General features: G+C 34.2%; 1 protein-coding gene across 1 annotated transcript in view; it reads right to left on the bottom strand.

The window, feature by feature from the left end:
* Window positions 1-6,689: 6,689 nt before the first annotated feature.
* The window catches only part of LOC143243961 (metabotropic glutamate receptor 3-like), a 61,694-nt gene continuing 48,245 nt past the window's right edge, over window positions 6,690-20,138 (bottom strand). The window contains exons 7-9 of the mRNA XM_076487838.1: window positions 15,149-15,284; window positions 10,168-11,086; window positions 6,690-8,407 (exon numbers count right to left, since the gene is read on the bottom strand). Coding sequence (XP_076343953.1) covers window positions 8,093-8,407; window positions 10,168-11,086; window positions 15,149-15,284 — 1,370 coding nt within the window. The 3' untranslated portion in view covers window positions 6,690-8,092. The remainder of the gene's footprint in view (window positions 8,408-10,167; window positions 11,087-15,148; window positions 15,285-20,138) is intronic.

Genomic DNA, 20,138 nt, shown 5'->3' with positions numbered 1-20,138 from the left:
TTTTGTATTTTGCATTTCATTGTTAAAGGGTTTTATCAGGTATTTCTGTAAAGGAGTCTTCTCTTTTGTACTATATAGTGTATTGTTTCTCGTTTTAAATTAAAGACAAGTAATGTTTATTTCATTAATGTTAAATGGTTTTCTTTTTATCGACTGATTTTCATTATATTGTATCATGCATTGAAGCTTCCAAATGGTGTTTATTTTAATCAATTAATTTTTGTCGTATTGTGCAGTATCTTACATTGACCTGATATTTAAACTAAAGCAAGAGAGTTATTTTTCTATGGATAAATGCACTTCTTTGTTTAAGATTTATGTCCTTCATGTGGCTTATATTTGCTATTAGGAACAAGGGAAATCAACGTGTTTCTTGACCATGTGAGATTAAATGTGATTGTTCTTTAAGTTAAATTTAACAGTCAACTTGAGGTTAAGCCTGAAACAAAGCTGAGGGGAAGATGTGATTTACAGACATATTATATATTGTCTGTTATCTTTATTAATATAGAAACGTTTACTTTTTTTATTTTCTGTTTCTCTGCAGTTTGGCATAAACAGGTGATATAGAAAATCATTGAAACTGTTGCGTTTTAGTTGCTTTCGTGTCTTTGTTGTTCTAGATAGCAAAAAGTGAATGAGTGGACGGTGTTTGGGTGTGAAAGCTAATGAATAGTGTAGGAGAGTGACCACTCACGTGGTGACACAGTTACATATAAAAGGTAAAAAGTTATTTTATCGGTTAAAGAGGCTTGTTTCTTTCAAAGATTTATCTGCTCGAGAGAGAAAAATCTGTTGATCTATTCAAAGATGCAGTAAAAACTAGTGTCTATGCAGGTGTGGATATCGTAGTTTTATGGTTTCTTTTTGCTTTGTCTTTAATAAAGATTGTTGTCAATTTTCAACATACGTATACAGTTTCCCGATTCTCCCATACTGTAAAACTTTGAAATTCAGATTACTTTGAACATTTACTGTGCAATTATTTTGGTTTTAAACGAGCATATCTAATGCTTGCAAGGAACAAAGTTCACCTGAAAATATTCCAGGGTTATCTACACTGCGTATTTGTTGAAAGTCATCTTTCAAGCTCGTTTATGAGCTTTTCACCAAGCAAGAGACAGTTTGTGTATAAAAGCTACATTAAACACGGAAATGTTTAATATGAAGTATTATAATATGTTTAATTTCATGTATTCATACTAGGAAAAAAAGGTGTAGCATGTTAAATCATTGCAGTAATACTTTGGAAAGGCGCCCAATATATTACCAAAACGGAACACACAGTGTGTTGATGCAATAATTTGTCGGATACTTGCAATTGGAAACTCGCTCAAATCTTATAGACGTATCTAGTAAAAAAACAAAAAAACACGAATGCAATTAGAAACCATGTTTGAACTGCTTTAGATCTCATGGTTCAAATGTTAAACTCAAAACCAACAATAACACTATGTAACAAAATTTTTACTTTTTCTTGTTCCTTGCCAGAAAGTGTTATTTCCCAATCACTTGTGCCTAAAGTAAATGGAAAAGACCTATTTTTCTCTTCAAACTTTGCTTTTGTGATCTGAGTAAAGAAATTTTCAAATGTACCCATTTTCCAAAACATTCCAGGTAGATTCAGTGCTGAGTAGCTGATAGAGAATTTTCTCGAACTTACAAGAATTTTCAAGAACTTTCTAGAATGTCAGAGATCTTGGTCTAACAAAGTCGAATGCCGAGCTTTTTACATCTAGGCTCAAGGAGTGAGATTTGTTAGATGAAAGTGTGCAAGTCTCAAGTCAGAGGAAGCGTCACCCACATTTTCAAGCTTCTTCACTCGTCAACGTGGGCTCTGCTTCTGCCACAATGCATCCGGTCTGTGTGAAGCAATTGAAATTGCCTGTAACCCGGACGAGTGGCGCCTCCTCATTGATAGCTCCTCTAGAAGCTTCAGAGCTGTGCTGCTCCATAACGGGAATAAGTATCCGTATTTTCTCCTGGCTCATTCGATGCACCTCAAAAAGGAATACAGCAGCGTCAAGATCTTGCTAGAAGCCTTGAAGTACAATGAGATAGCTGGGAGGTTGTCGGAAACTTCAAATTGGTGGCATTCCTGATGGGGCTGCAAGGAGGCTTTACCAAGTTTCCTTGTTCTTTGCCTCTGGGTTAGCAGGGACACCGCAATGCACTACAACAGGAAGCGCTGGCCACAACGGACAGAGTTCTCTGTGGGGAGGCATAATATCAAGTGTGAGCCACTAGTGGACCTCTAGAAGGCGTTGTTCTCACCATTGCACATAAATTTGGTCTTATGAAACAACTAGTCACAGCTCTTGAAAAGGAGTCTGCAGCCTTCAAGTACTTTTGAAACTTCTTCCCTCAGCTGTCTGAGACAAAGGTCAAAGCTGATGTCTTCGTTGGACCACAAATAAAGAAGCTCCTGGAATGCACAGAATTCACCAAGAAGCTCATTAGGAAGGGATAAAAAGCTTGGGGCCGCTTTGTCGCAGTGGTTTGGGGATTCTTGGACAATCACAAGGCCGAAAATTATGTGGAACTGGTTGAGGCTCTGGTGAAGAACTGCGGCAAAATACGTTGCAGGATGTCCCTGTAAGTCCATATCCTTGACGCTCATCTTGATAAATTCAAGAAGAACATGGAGCATACTCAGAGGAGCAAGGCGAGCGTTTCCACCAAGATATACTGGACTTTGAACGCCGCTACCAACGAGCGTATAAGGAAAACATGACAGGAGACTATATTTGGAGCTGATATGTGAAAGTGATATACATTTACAGTCACAAGTCTCGAAAAACTACTTGCTTGTAAACATTTTTGTTCATTTTTGTATAAATACATGTAAATCTTGATTCATATGTTGTTTTATTCAGATCTTATGTAAATGAAAATGCACAAATCTGCCCGTTTTTACATGGAAAATAGGTTAATTTCTAAATTTCATTATCCAATTCACAAAAGCAAAGTTTAAAGGAAATGATGGCCATTTTCTGTACTTTTACAACTTAAGCAATTGAGAAATAACACATACTATCCAGCAACAAAATATGTGTTACATAGTGTAATCAGATGTGTCTATGTGAGAGTTAAAACTGAAATTCAAACTGCAATAACAAATATTATTTTTGAATTTAAACAAGTACACAGAAATTGTTCTCGACAAACTAAATGAACAAAACTATATTGCTATGATAACCAAAGGAAAGCAGAAATATTTAACATGTTAACATGTGCAATTAACAAAAAGAATAGAATTTTGACGATTGCCACTTATGTCATACAAATGCTCATTACTGCCAAAGAGTAATTTAGAAATGAAATGTGGAAAACTTTCCAGTTTTCGTGACAAAAGTTATTTTAATAGATGTGAAATGGTTACGACATATTAAGTTTATTCAGAAAAGGGAAAAATGTAACATTTTGAAACTTTACTGGTTTTACTTTTTTGCATTATAAAACGTGTTCTTTGCCAGGGGCGACTCACCAAAACTCATCAAACCGTTGCATGTTCCTATACGATAATCATTGTACTAGATGAAACAGAAAGGTTTAAGCGGTGTTCTGATTGCTACATTAAGTGTAAGTACAGTAATCATCTCTCTACGCAACCCATCATTTAACTTCACTCTGTAAGGAAGACGTTTTAGCGATTTTTTTTTACAGTTTATTGAAATAAGTATTAAATTGCTTCGTTATAATATTTACAATTATGTTTTTATTATATATTACAATGAGGTATTTTGAGACTTGCTTTAGCCATCGGCTGAGTTTGTGAAACATCGTGTTCCTTCCTTATTGATCAAAACCATGGGTATACTACGCCTCTTTTTCATGTTGTTCGTTGTTTTGAATTAAGCACAAAGCTACTCAATAGGCTATCTGTGCTCTGCCCACCAGGGTATGGAAACCCGGTTTTTAGCGTTGTAAGTCCGCAGACATACCGCTGAGCCACTGGGGGGGGGCACTCTTTTTCATTTATAACTTAATTATTCACTTGTGTTTATTGATATGACGCAAAGAGAATACATTCGCCTGAGGAAATCAGGTATTTGAAACCGTTGGCTTGGAAATTGTTTACGCAATGTCTATGAAAACAAAATTATAAACAAAGCTGTTAATTTCCTTCATTCAGCATCTAAATTATAACTTATTTATTTTGAGAATATGATTTTTATTTTGTCGCAAGTAAACGCATATTGCGTATTGCTAATATTCTATTCTCGATCCACTTTTAACCGTAGACGTAATACATTGTGACACACATTAAATCTATGTCTTAAGTGGTTACAATATTTCGCAGCAAATGTCTAACAATAACGTGTGGTGTTATATACCAGAGTATTATTGTGGTATTAGATTTACTTTGATATTTTGTTATTAAGCTTTAGACTAGTGTGAGAACGTTGTTTATACTCGCTCAGTGAGTAAAAACTTGAGAAGTGAACATTTTAGCTGTGAAATTTATTCTTGATAAATTAATATTGGACTATTCAATTAAAACTGATATGGTAAAACGTGACGTCCCTGGCAGATTATCAACAAAAGGCAGGTGGCAGTGATATCCACCAATAATAGTTGCTATTAGTGGTCAATAATACAGCTTAACATTGTTAAAGTGTGAATGCTCATCGCTGGCTAAGCATGAAAATAATCAATCACAATGTTGTAATAATTAATCTTTATGAATTTTTAATCACTGTGTTATTTATTCAGTTCATTAGGATTATTTCGATAACACTGTATTCGCTGTTTCCATTAACAATGGCATGACTTCACCTATACTAATAGTATTATCCTGTACGACAATATTCAAAACAACATATTATTCAATGTTTCTAACAGTACTTCATGCAAGTTTTATTATTTATTATGCCTATTAAAATTTTTTAGCTATTTTTGAATAACCTCTAGTGATATGTAACTGTCTTCTTTCGATTAAAGGACAAACCAATATTCCATCGAAAGTTGTAGTATGTTTCACCATCAGTAGAACTTTTTCCTATGTTTATAAATTTTTTGTGTCAACTTATTATTATGCTAGAATAATATGATTCCTTACTCAAGGATTAGTAATATACTTACTCATAGCCAAAACAACTTTTTCAGCCAATTAGATACTTGGATGATTGATGTATACCTTTCCCACGAACGTGTTGAACAGTGTAATATATATTTATATTAAACATGTACAGATGTGTTTGCGTTAATTTTTCCTCATAACGTAAGAAACATTAAGGTGATTTATTGTACTCTCTCTGTATATATATTACAAGTAAGTGGTTTTATTTTGACATACTTGGGAGTATTTAGTTTTAGTGAATGATATATCCGTCAGAACATTGCAAATTTAATTTTTGAACCCATACAAAACCGAATTATAAGTAAGCGAAAACTTTGTAGTAAATATGCTCAATGCTTTCATTGTTAATATTTTGAGAATGAAGAATTTTTAACAAAATATTTGCATAATCTGTTAAAATATATGTAAATTATTTAATGCAGTTTTTCTTTGCAGTTCTATCATACGACAAAAACTCAAAGTTGTTTTTACTCTGTTTGTTTGTAATAAAGCACAAAGCTATACAATGGGCTATCTGTGTTGTGCCCACCACTGAGAACGAAACCTGGTTTCTATATTCCTAAGTCCAAATATATTCCGCTGTACCACTGGTGGGCGTTTTCGATACTATAGCATATGTTTCCGTTTTGTTGTAAGGCAAGAGCTCTAGGCCATTTTCCATTAAATAGTATCATATATACAAACATTTGTAACTCTTCAAATGTTAACAGAAAAGTTATTAAAAAAAGACACTACATTTTGAAAGAAAAACTATTTTATTTACTTAAACATATACAATACATAAAACTCTTTATTTTTGGTCTTATTGTTGGAAGTAAGACAAAAATCTAAAGAAAAACGTGCTTTACAAATCCATGTCTAAGTTAAAGCTGAGAAAAAAACACGAAAAACACAACTACAACATTTTACTTGTAAAATAAACGTACGTTGCTATTAAACTTACGAAACTATGATAGATTTATATGTAAAAACAGCAGGAAATAAATGAAAGACACAAATGGAAGAATCTATAAACTTTTCACTTCTTGAGAGAAGTTGATTTTAATTCTAAAACATCAAGTTGAAAACATTGTTTGAAGCAGTTTGGTTGTGACTAAAGTATTAACTGTTATCAGTTAATTTTGTTATTTAACCCTAAGTTTACAATTATATCCTAGATACAGTTATATTGTTTTAAGTATCTGATAAGGAAAACTGTGTTGTCTAAAATATATATGTAAAAACGGCTTGTTTGGGTTGAGAAAATATTTATTTATTTTTATTTTTTACGTAGAGGAGCGAACAACGTTTCGACCTTCTTCGGTCATAGTCAGGTTCAAAAAGAAAGGAAGAGTGAAATAACCGGAAGCTGACCACATGTTTGGAAGGGGTTGTGTAACTGAGTGTCGGAATGTAGGGGCGTGCTTAGATGTTTGAATATATAATTTTATATATTTATTTTGTTATTATTTATTATATTATTTTTAATATAGGTATAAAGGTGTTCCTTTGTATTGGTTTATTTTGGGCTTGAGTTATTGTATCTGTATTCACTAATTGTGTTCTAACAGTATATTTATATATGATTTACTTCTCTGAGTATTATTGAATCTTCTTTCTTAGGCCCGGCATGGCCAGGTGGTTAAAGCACTCGACTGGTAATCCGAGGGTCGCGGGTTCGAATCCCCGTCACACTGAACATGCTTGCCCTGTCAGCTGTGGCGGCGTTATAATGTACGGTCAATCCCCACTATTCGTTGGTAAAAGAGTAGCCCAAGAGTTGGCGGTAGGGGGTGATGACTAGCTGCCTTCCCTCTAGTCTTACACTGCTAAATTAGGGACGGCTAGCACAGATAGCGCTCGAGTAGCTTTGCCCGAAATTCAAAACAAACCAAATTATTTAAAAGGAAATTTAACAGTGTCATCGGTTAAAAAATATCATCGATTTGTCTACAGAACAAACTTTCCAATTATATCTTCAAGATCATTGTAGTCAGTAATATATAAATGATGAACAAACTTGTCTGTTATATCCCTTAAGACCATTCACAGACATATGAGCCCCAAAGATGTCTGTGAACAGTATCTGAAGGTTTAAATAAGAAGTTTTTTGTTTTATCTAGGACTATTCTGATTTACATCTCTAATGCCACTTCACTGGGAACTAGTTAAAAACAAATGACTTCACACTATTTAATTTGTAATATGCACCAAAAAATATTTACAGGAAATACTTAAGCTGTTACACATAGATTAATCAAATCAATATAATTTTACCACATTTCGTAAAACAAACATAACTGAAGCTCAAAATTTTCCGTTGATCAATATACGGTAAATACTCGTGAACCTTTCCAAAACAAAGCATGTCAATGAATCAGACGCAGACGTATGATCACATTCGTGACACTGCTTATATGCATATTTCTAAACATCTGAGTTTCATCTTATTTCTGTTTATTACTTCTAACCGTAGCTGAAGGTCGTATCAGTGGTTTGAGCCCTATAGTAATGCTATATAAAATATCAAGTTTTATCAGCTTATTCTGCAATAGATAAATGTTATAAACAGTGTAGCATCTACAGTTAGTAACGAATGTTATATTTAGTTGAAGTCACAGTATTAGAGATTCACATATGATATCAGTGTGGATCTTTCAGAACGTCTTATTGACCGCCATTATCGAAACGCGTTTTCTAAATTTCACTGATTGTCTGTGATAATTTGTTCAGAACTTATAAAAGTCTCGTATTCCTGAGATTTTCAGTTTGTTTCTTAATTATATATTTTTCTTTGTTGGAAAAAGTCACTTTTCAAACAGTTTTACACATGTTTAGGTGAGGAAGTTTTATAATATTAAAAAGTATTCCAAAAGCGTTACTTTCAAGCTTCACATTATTTAACACGAGAGATGACAGAGAATATCAACATTTTGTCTAGAGTGTGATAAATTTCGCCATTAGTTGTTGTCCAGAGGTGATACTTTCATTTTCATCGGACAAAACGCGTTACAAATGTGTAAAAAAGTATTAATTTAAACTGCTTTCATCCAAACTGGGAGACACTTCGTCGTTAGTTGTTGACCGAAAGTCTGACGAGTCTGTTGCTGGTCTAGTGGCACCAATAATTGCTGCAGTAGCGACGGAGGCCAAAGCGGCACTGGCACTCGATTTTCTAAACCGCATACTATGACAGTAAGATCCCGATGTGGTACTTTGCTTTCCAACTGGCCTGACGTTTTTATAAGGTTGGCAAAGGCAAATGTAAACCTTGGGTATAAAGAGACAGCCTAATGTCACAGTGGCACTGATACTTATACAGATGCACAGACTAGAGACTTGGACCTGTGATATAAAGAAATAACCTCATTTAAATAAACGTCAGTGTAAAATAAAGTAAGAATAAAAGTCCAAAAATTATATCAATGAATTTGTAGGATATTCATAGTTCTTGACGAATCTGAAATAGCGAAATATTGAGTCAATAAAGATACATTCTGGAAATACAGGTCATTATTTACATTAATAGGTATGTAATAAGCTTTAGTTTGTGTCAAACAACGTTACGAATAAAGGTTTCCAATAAAGTTTTAAATCAAAAGAATAATAAAATCTTTCGGTTTATAATTTTTACATAACTGGAGTGTTTTTGTGGAATTAATTACGTGTAATGTTAATTATGAAAAAAAGATACGAAAAGCATCATATGAATAATCCTATTTTAAAAAGCTTTTATAAAATTATTTTTTTTTAAATTTCCATTAAGAGAGATTAGTGATGTCCAACCAGTTTTGGAAATTGCAGAATCCTACTAGAAAGTGAATTTAAAACAAAACTTAAATGTGTTTAAAAGTGTGGAAAATAATATTTTTTAAAAGTTAAATGTCTCGATATCATAAGAGAATGTTCACTAAAATCATGGGCACTGGAATCTCAAAAGACTACGCTAAAATCAGGGGTTCGATTCCTCTTGGTGGGCTCAGCAAATAGTCCTATGTGGCTTTGCTATATGAAAAACACAAAAACACACACTCAAAAAACTAGAAAGATACAACATATTGACTCATGTAAATAAACATTGTTTTATAAATTAGAAACAAAATGCTATTCCTGAATAATTAGAAAGTAATAAATATTATTAATAACATTGCAATGTAAAATCTGAGTCGAATACACTTTGAATAATTAAGTTTTAGTATTAATCATTCCACTACAAACAAGTTTAATAACAATGTTATATAGTTTTAGTATTAACCATTCCACTACAAACAAGTTTAATAACAATGTTATATAGTTTTAGTATTAACCATTTTACTACAAACAAGTTTAATAACCACGTTGTGTAGTTTTAGTATTAACCATTTTACTACAAACAAGTTTAATAACCACGTTGTGTAGTTTTAGTATTAATCATTCCACTACAAACAAGTATAACGATTTTTACCCAAGATGAATAAACAACTATAAGATAAAATCGGTATCGTTTATTATTATAGAACAGTTGCGTACAACGTTTGATGTGCCGCCATTGGCACTCATTTCGTTATATTAGTTTGTTTTAGTACTAGAAGCTTGATGAAGACTAGTTTTACAGAACAATCTACGAAACGGAATGAACTGATTATAGTGTTTGATGTATTATTATTGGCACTTATTTGGTTATGTTAGTGGTCATATTTTGATTTACTACTAGAGTCGAATTTTTATAACAGCTACCTTAGGAATGGTAGAAATAAACATAAAGATATTGAAATATGGTACCAGGTATTCGTAAGTATGCATTTTTAGCCAGATTAAATGTCCAAAGTTACGGATGCGATATTAATCGCTGCTTGGTAAACTTATAAAAAAAACAACTCATAAGAAAATGTTAGATTATTAAAATAAAAAACGATTACTTCCATAAAATATTCTGTAATAAGTTGAAATAAGTATATATGTTTTTTCTCTTCATGGAACATCTTATCAATAAGTATATTATACATATATATTAATTTATGGTTTATAATGTGCTCGGAGATGTTTTATAAATAGAAATAAATAGTCATCCTAATTCCGTCATAAAATTTATATTTACCATTTGAACATATCACCGCTAACGTTACCTTGAAGTCGTTATTTGTGCTGAAGTAAATTGGTATGAAAGCCAACCACACGATGCACGTGGAATACATAGTGAAGCCAATGTACTTGGCCTCGTTGAAATTCTCAGGAATTTGTCGCGTTTTGAAAGCGTAGACAGTGCACAGTACTATCAACAGCATGTTGTAAATAAGAGACACGATCATTGAAATGCTGGAGATGCCACACTGTAGAACAGCTGACGTCCTAGTAGGATAAGTCTCTCGTAGCTTCGGAGGCTCCACTATAAGCCAAGCTATAGTGAATACTAACTGCACTGATACAAATCCGAGACAAATTAGTATCTGGGATCCTGGAGCAGTGTAGTTGGGTCTTTTGATACTACGAATACCCTGGTTAAATATTCGCGAGATTCGGTTTGTTTTAGTTAAAATAGCAGAGTAGCAGAGACTGAGACATAATCCTAAACCTATTCGCATCAACGTACAGATGAAAACAGTTGGTTTAGCCAGGATTATGAAACTCATGCAGTAACTAAGTGCTATTCCTAAGAGAAGCATATAGCACAGCTCTCGTCCTGATGCCATAATGATTGGAGTTTTACTGAAATACAGAAAAACAGTGAATGTAAAACATGTGCAAAAAACTCCTAACGCTGCAAAAGCCGCTGGGATAATAGTCCAGGGACTGTTCCAGGTCATGAACTTAAGAGGAACTTTGATGCAACTGGTTTTATTTTGACACGGTAGGTAACCTTTGGGACAGTAGGAACACTCGTTATTGAATATGTACTCGTCCTCTCGACAGGCAATGCACATCCAACAACATTCTTGTTGTTGGAACTGTTGGATGTGACCGAATGGACAGTGGTCACTGCAATTGGACATTGGAACCACCTTATCGTTTCCTTTCCACTGAACAAGATTCATGTTAAGGGTGAGCCTGAAATTATGAAAATAAAACGTATTTAAATGGTGATTATTCCGTAAGATTAAGGCGATCAAATTAAAATATGTCATTTGGTGTTACTTAAGAGAAACCCATTAAACATTTTATTTAACAGCGACATTCAGAACAAAGCGCTATAGAAATAATAATATTAAAACTGTGTTAATGAATTTTTGATATGCGTTGTCTAGTAAAACAAAGCTTCATTCAAGACCTAGACAGGGGTGGTTGGGCATAGCTTTTCCCCTCAAAGTTTCTTTCGTTCATACAAAAGAAAAAGAGAGATATTTTTTTCTAAAATACAATGTATGTGTGCAAACTGTATTTATCTTGAAAAAATAAAGTATTTTTGTAATAAGAATTTTCTATAGAAAGGAGCATCAGTCTTCTTTTTTATTTCGAGAAGGGAGGGTTCTTGGCATATCTCCTCCTAACAGAAACCCTGACTACGGCCCTGGTCTTATTAGATAAAGTTAGAATTATTTGATTTTTTAAAGGTTCACTTGTTTAGGTTAATTAGTTAAATGTTGAGTTTGGGGTTTTCAAGGAATTTTTAGATGTACTTCTCCAGTCTTTCTAGTGTATTATTCAATAAAAACAGTCAGTTCATTTATTTTGAATACGGAACAAATTAATAGCGAATGTATTGGGAGTTACTATAACTTTCTTTACACATAATTTCATACGTTTTTCGAGTGACATTACATCCTAATAAAACTGGTTATAATTGTAAACATATTTTTCTTCACTGATCGCGTACGGATTAAAAGAAACAACAGCATTTCGGCCACACAACTTGTGTATTGCACTCCAATGTTATACACTGAAGAACGAGGAGTCGCCCGCTGTAAGACTTACAAGGCTAAAATCAGGGTTTTGATTTACTTCGGTGGAATCAGCAGATAGTCCGATGTGGCTTTGTTATAAGAAAACATAAGAACGAGATGACAAATTAATGCATAATAACTCAGGCAGTTTCTATGCTGCAATGATTGTGTTTTTCATGTTGTCTAAGCTCTATTAAAGAGAAAACATGAGAAAGAAACTTAACTTATTCAAAGGCTACTAAAGACTTATGGTGAGTTTGTTATAATCAAACCCTCTCCATTAGTAGCTGGTGTGATTTTACACTAAGTGTAATGTATGATAGCTCTTAGTTGCATACTTTGCGTGCTGTATGACCGTTGCTGACGAGGTCTCTGTCCAGTGCCAGAGCTCATCAGAACAGCTGGGTTTAGAGGACACAAAACCTTGGTTTAAACGCTATTTATATCAGTTATAAAAGAGACGTCAAGTCTTATGTTGTATAATGTATCGAGTGTAACGTGTGAAGTATATTATGTTACTAGAAACCTGCGTAAAGCTACCATGTAATACTGGCCTCACACACAACTAAAGTTTTTACCTCACCAACTCAAGTGTTATAAATAATAAAAAAAATTCCTGAAACCATCTTAGTACTCTACTGAATTGTTTCATCTTCTTTCTGATGTACACTAGTGTGAACTATACTAAAACACATACTAATATTTTTCTATCAAAGCTTCCTATACATGTTGGATATTATTTTCATGCACTAAATAACTGTAAATTGTAAAGTTTGTAATGAACAAAAGTAGAACTTGTACTTGGGTAACATATTTCAACCAGCTTGCTGTTATTACTTATTTATCTGACCTCACCAATGCAAACATGACGACCCCCGCTAGTACAGCGGTAGGTCTACGGACTTACAACGCTAAAATCAGGGTTCGATTACTCTCGATGGGCTAAGCAGATAGCCCGTTGTGGCTTTGCTGTAAGAAAACACATGCAAACATGAAATGTTTCAAAATTATTTTCTATCTAATCTCAACCAAATAAAACAGAATCCATTCCACAATGGCATATAAATAATTTTTCATAGTTGTTAGTATCACCTTGTTACTTGTGTGGCCATCTACCATCTTGAAAAAAACAATCAAAGCTGAAGTTACGTTGTGTTATTTCATGTTTTCTGCTACAAAATATCTGATTAGAAACGAAAACAATTCTTGGTCACGTAATCATGTATATTTCAAGTTACTTACAACCTACATCGTTGTCTTTAGCATGGTTTTTATTTAATGCTAAGTAGATACATCGTCTAGTGACTGTAATGTGTGTATGTGTATTATAACCAGAAACCTTTAGGCCATTGAACAAAACACATCAAGATGAAACAATATTTAGCGTGTTTTGTTTCATGTTAATGTGTTTTGTTTATGGCTTAAAAATTTATGGTTATAATATAATTAATCAAATTTGGTTTATTCACTTAGCTTCTTCGGATGTAATTACTTAATTTCACAAATATACAGTTACGACAGAAAGTGTTCGTACCATTGCGTCGTAAGTAGTTATTTTCTTATAACTTAAAAAGTATCACAATTAGGATAATGAAAGTATGGTATATTATTAATATTATACTAACACACATTTACATGAATGTTATGTAAACTGAACCACAAATAAACTGTTTATAAACAATTAACCAAACATAAGAGGGCCAGAAAGAGTTCGTGCGTCTACTTTAATGGTCAGTTGTATAGTCTTTTAGGTGAATTACTTGGCGCAATCTCTCCTCATAGCCTCCATGATAGTTTGACAGTACTCGACTGGTATTTTCTTCCATTATTCTTTACAGAAAACCTCCAACTCTTGCAAGTCTTTTGGATGACGCTGATAAACCCTGATCTTCAACTCATGCCAAACGTTTTCAATTGGGTTGAGATCGGGTGACTGCGATGGCCACTCCAGAAAACTTATATGGTTCTTCTGCAACCAGGATTGCACATATTTCGATGTGTGCTTAGGGTCATTGTCGTACTAGGAGATCCAACGACGCCCAAGCCGCAAGTTCCGAGCATCATTCTTGATATAAGTGCCTAATATATCAACGTTCTCTTCTTTTTTCATGATTCCGTTGACGTGGTGAAGGCTGCCTACACCAGAAGAGCTGAAGGAATCCCACAGCATGATCAAGCCACCTCCGTGTTTAACTGTAGGAACGATGTTCTTTGGAAGATTTCGTTCCCCCTTCTTACGGAAAATATTGCGAACATCATTGTGGCAGAAAAGCTCGATTTTAGTCTCGTCTGACCAAAGAATACTCTTCCGATAGGTAAAGGGTTTATCTACATGCTTTCTTGCTTACCTCAACCGTGCTTCTAACTGAACAGGCTTTAAATATGGAGTTCTACGAGGACGGCATGCTTTGAACCCAGAAGAGCGTAACATGTTCGTAACTGTATAGGTGCTTACTTCAACCCCAGTTTCCCTTACCAGTTTCTGTATGTCATTACGTGTTAAATGAGGGTTCCTACTAACCTCTTTGAGAACCTTCCTCTTTGTTCTCTCTGGAATTTTGGTGGGACGTCTGGAACGAGGGAGGTTAGCAATTGATCCTGTAAGCTTAAACTTGGCAATTATGCTTTGAACAGTAGATTTGGGCACATTAAGTTGTGTATCAATACCGGAAAGAGACATACAAAACTTGTATTTTACAATAATTCGGTTTTGTAAATCACTGGACAGTTGTTTCTTGTTCGCCATGATGACCAAGCAGATAATGACGGATACGGCGCTAAATTGCCGGAAGTAATTTTTTTGCTGGCTAAATTCCAATAATTATGAACCCATTGTCTAGTTCTGGAATGGTATAATGTAGTTTATTCGCCAAACTAAACAAATTTTTTACGGGAATATCAGTTTTTTCACACGTTCTGAACTGTACGAACACTTTCTGCTCCTCCTGTGTTTGGTTATTTGTTTATAAACAGTGTATTTGTTGTTTAATTTACATAAAATCTTTTGTAGATGTGTGTTAGTATAACATTTATAATATACTCTACTTTTATTATCCTAATCGTGATACTTTTTAAGTTATGAGTACAAAACCACTCGGGATACGAACACTTTCTGTCGTAACTGTATATACACATTAAATTTTACGAGAAGAAGAAACAAATGGAGATATTTTTCCAGTCTTATGAACATGAAGCACAATTCAGACAGGATAACATAGTTTTGACTTACCTTTCTTCTGTCCACTGACCAATAACCTGGTAATCGTACTTTCCCTTTCTTTGTTGCTGAAACTGAAATATGTGATAACTTCCTGGAGCATCTCCGTTCTGGTTAAACCGAACAACCATGTTACCTCCCTGAGGACCTAGGAAACAATAATATTTCATTTTTTTCAAATAACAACATTTACTTGCAACGTTTTAAAATATATTTCGTATAGTTTTAGAGAAATTATCAAAACTGTGTTTTTAACATTTTGTTATTAGATAAGTAACGTTTCAAATACATTTTTTGTTTGCTTTTAAGGTCTCAAAAATGCAAAATTTCTATGGCAAAACTTTTAAATCGTGAAAATATTATTATTCAGCTAAACTCTTTTAAAACTTTTAACTCATGAAAAACCAATAAAGATTGGTCTGAAGCTGACACACCACACAAATTACATAGCAAAAAATTACTCGTGACCTACCATTGCTCAATATCTGTTCATACGATATGCTTTAAAGCAGTACTTGAACCATATTTGTACATATTATTTAACGTGCAAGTATGGCATATATATATTTTAATCTTCTAGTATAATTAGCCTTATATTTAACTCCTAAGAATGTCTAGGTGTGGTGTAATAATTGACATGGACTGACTATGAATCCCCATTCTATTGCCGCTTAAATACGCTTCACGTTTCTGGGCTGAATGCGCTGTTAAAGTTTCAATCAAATTCTAGTATTCCATCAGACAACAGTTTGATGAAGTGCTTTTGGCTGTTTGTATTCCTCCTAATTCCTCAGTTCAGTATTAGTTATGGATATACGCAGGCAGATAGCGATCTTAGGTAGCTTTGCGCGAAACCTGACACGGATAAAATATTTTAGATGTAACACTGCTTGCTTAGGTTTACATCTGCGATTTTTTTATATTTAACACAACCAGTTCAATACGTCGAATGGTATCTAGTACAAAGCTTTAAACTTGCAAGGCTTAGATAGATACGAATTTTATCTTAAAGGATCTCGCCCGAAAAAGCTCATGCAGAGATACATGGAAATTTACGGTTTCACCTCTTGTGTTTTGCAATTTCTATGTGCGTTTTTTACAATTACGTGTATAGGAAGCAGGTTTTCATATTTTAAAATAACCTTTCATTAATCATAAATTTGCGCAGTTTCTGTTCGGGAAACGGGTATTCCAACTAGTTATCTGATATATTAATTCTTCTATAAACTGAAAAGAATTTTACTCTCTATAATAACTAATACAATTAGTTCGGTGACAGAAAGGATACATAACGTCTTTGCGCAGCGATTCTTTTTTTTTTTTTAATAGTCACTCTACAGGAACTATCATATAACATGAGTAAGTGGAGACTAGACCAAAAGATTGATTGAGCCTTAGGTGAATCAATAGATTTTATCCATTTGAAATTATATCCAGTAGAGAAAGTGTTGGTGATATGCAGGAATGTTAGTTTTTGTTTTAACCTTAATAACTTGAAACTAATACCACGTTGCTATAATTCTAACTTCTATGAAAAATAAGTTCCTTAACAAAAGACAATGGCTCGGCATGGCCAAGTGGTTAAGGCAGTCGACTCGTAATTCGAAGGTTGCGGGTTCGAATCCCGTCACAAAAAAACATGTTCGCCCTTTCAACCGTGGGGGCATTATAATGTGAGGGTGAATCCCACTATGCGTTAGTAAAAGAGTAACCCAAGAGTTGGCGGTGGGTGGTGATGAATAGCTGCTATCCTTCTAGTCTGACACTGCAAAATTAGGATCGACTAGCGCAGACAGCTCTCGTGTAACTTTGCGCAAAATCCAAAAATCCAAACAAAAGACAACACAATATCTGGTTACTGTTGATGAACATATTGACGTTTATAATTAAGAAATATTTATTGTTATCCTGAGTAGACTGGTATTTGATATTTTAAACCTGAACAGTGTTATCTTGAGTAGTCTGGCAACTGGTATTTTCAAACTTAAAGGTATTATCCTGAGTATACTGATTTTTTTCAGCCTAAACAATCTTGTCCTGAGTAAACTGGCATTTGATATTTTCAACATGAACAGCACCATATGTCATGCATAGGCTATGCAGACAAGACAGGAACCCTAAATTTCAGGAATTATTAACTTAAAACTGCAGATGGAAAGAAAGGTAATTAGTAGCACACACCCCTTCTACTATACACCTATTCTAAACCCAAATGGTGTTATAACGCTCCACTGTTGAAAATGCTGAGCGTTTATTACGGTATACTTAAACTCAAAGCATGGACCTTCATATTTGCAATCCTAACGCTAACTGCTAGCCCACGCCTGGTCCTAACCAGTCTGAGACAGTGAATTAAGCCTGGCATGGCCAAGCGCGTAAGGCGTGCGACTCGTAATCCGAGGGTCGCGGGTTCGCGCCCGCGTCGCGCTAAACATGCTCGCCCTCCCAGCCGTGGTGGCGTATATTGTGACGGTCAATCCCACTATTTGTTGGTAAAAGAGTAGCCCAAGAGTTAGCGGTGGGTGGTGATGACTAGCTGCCTTCCCTCTAGTTTTACACTGTTAAATTAGAGACGGCCAGCACAGATAGCCCTCGAGTAGCTTTGTGCGAAATTCCAAAACAAACAAACAGTGAATTACCAGTTCTTTCACGGATTATATCACGCTTGTCAATGAGCATTACTAATTATTGAACTTTTCGTAATGTCTACGTGTTCGTAACTGGAGTAAGTTATAGAACTTCCCAAATTTAAACGTTATATAGTAAAAAAAGTCCAAATGTTTATCGTAAACTTTACGAATTACATTTTGTAGCGAGACATACCATTGCACGCAATACTTATAAACAAAAATTGGGGTATTGATAAAAACCAAAACACTAACTTGTTAAATGTGTGTGTGTTTCTCACGAACTATATATATATAAGAGGATTGAGTAAGTTATATAAAAATGCTTTTAATAGACAAATGAAAGTCATGTGACAACTACAGCAGATACAAAGTCGCGGCGGAATGAAATGTATCACAATTACATGAGGGTTTCACAGATAGTGTGATGACAAGGATATTTACTGATTTTGGCAAGGGTAAAAAACATAATTTCTCGACTCGATATGTTCAGCCCATGAAAATGTGTTCTGATCGAAGTTTTAAACCTTCTAAGATTGGGATATTCCTTTTACTTTATGGCACTGGTGAACAAAGAATTATGGATCAAAGTGAGGCGCTAGGGTCTTCCAGAAAGAGACAAGATTACCCAAACCGTAGTAAGTAAAGTACGACGTACTGTGTCGGGTGAGAATCCACGAACACAAAGTTCAATTCCGAAAGCATTCGACTTCTCCCATTCATGTTATTCTATATGAAGCGGGGCACAGCACCTGTGAATAACTATGAGATTCACTTTTGAAACTGTAATCTGGAAAGTATTTTATCAATTCAGAACTCAGAAATAAAAGAAGAAAAGTAATATGGAGAACTGAGTTGAAATGGATTTCGACCATGAAAGTACTTTATAGGAAGAAGATTACTTCAAGTTATTAATTGGAACACAGTAAAAATATTTTACACATTTAATCTTTTTGTTGAGAATGCTCGACAAATTACAACATCAACAAAATCGTGTTTCAAGACTAGTTCTGAAACTTCTAAAGATTTAAGCTTCTGTTTATGCTGATGGTTATTTTCATTTTTCTTGCTACCAATATTAAAATACTTGGTATTATTATTCCTTTTTATGTTTACAAGTAAGAATATGTGTATATATACACACACATTTATATAAATACGCGCATATGCCTGGGTGTTTGATATATGCTCTCTGAACATTGACCATCGACTGCCATGTCTTTTTCCGTCATCCACCGTTAGTGGTTGTCCCTAATTTAGCAATGATAGACCAGAGGAAGGCATGTAATCAACACCGCCTATTGTTAATTATTGGGCTAAACTTTACTCAGTGAATAGTGGGGTGAACATAATATTATAACACCCGCACGATTAAAATGGTGAATATGTTCGGTAACGGAGATTTGAACCAGTAATCCACAGATTGCAAGTCGATAGCCTAAACTATCAGGCAATGCCATGCCTACTATCTACTCTACATCAGATAAAGGAAGAAAATATTTTAATTTTCTTTTTAGATAAAACGTATTATGGTTTAGAGTGATTCATCCATATTTGTGAAGCTTGATGGAGGTTCTACTTTCATCAGAGAAATAAAATTGTAAATATATCTACTAGGATTAAATACCACCAGAAATAACCATTAGGATGTCATTCAGGGATTTCTCTGACCTTCCTAAAATATGTGAAGGAAAATGTCTGTTAAGACCTATAGTGTCATATATTAAAACTTATAATTGTGCTGTACTTCGCTACTTAGTTGTGTTTTGAAGAAATAATCTACTAATGCCTCTACATTGAAAGATAGTTTAAAAAGCTCTATTGAAGTACAGAACATAGATTTTAAAAACAAAGTTCGTTGCACTAGTTCTAACATTCTTTCGGAAGAAAAAGCACAGTTAGGTTTAAATTTAATTTGGTTCAAACGAGTTACACATTTCAAAATTTGTTTGAAACTTAAAAATAAGTTTTTTTTTGTGTTCAGTGGTATTTTTTATCATCAGATTGGTGGTATAGCTGTTGGTTCTGGATCAGCTTAATAAAAAAATAATGTCTTAATAAAAAACAGTTTTCGGAAAGTTGTCCAAAGTCCTTCAGATCGTTACGTTATCGGACTCACGCGAATAACATTACCACTACTTTCAAACACCCAGATTACGTTTCTCAATTTTCGAACCATTTAACCCTGAATTTCTGCTGTAGCGTACAGGTAAAAACTGTGTCTTTGTTGCTTAAAGTTCTTGAGTTAGATGCTCTTACTTCCAGGTAACAGTCTGAATTCTTGATGACGAGAAACCCACTTGAAATAAAAATGTATCTCAGCCGTTCTGAGGTAACCGCGGAATTATTTTTGATGTTTCTTCAATTGAACAATG

This window comes from Tachypleus tridentatus, chromosome 2 (assembly GCF_004210375.1).
Source record: "Tachypleus tridentatus isolate NWPU-2018 chromosome 2, ASM421037v1, whole genome shotgun sequence".
In the NCBI taxonomy this organism is placed as follows: domain Eukaryota; kingdom Metazoa; phylum Arthropoda; class Merostomata; order Xiphosura; family Limulidae; genus Tachypleus; species Tachypleus tridentatus.
The sequence above is the reverse complement of the archived record's forward strand: the minus strand, read 5'-3'. Positions and strand labels throughout refer to the sequence as shown.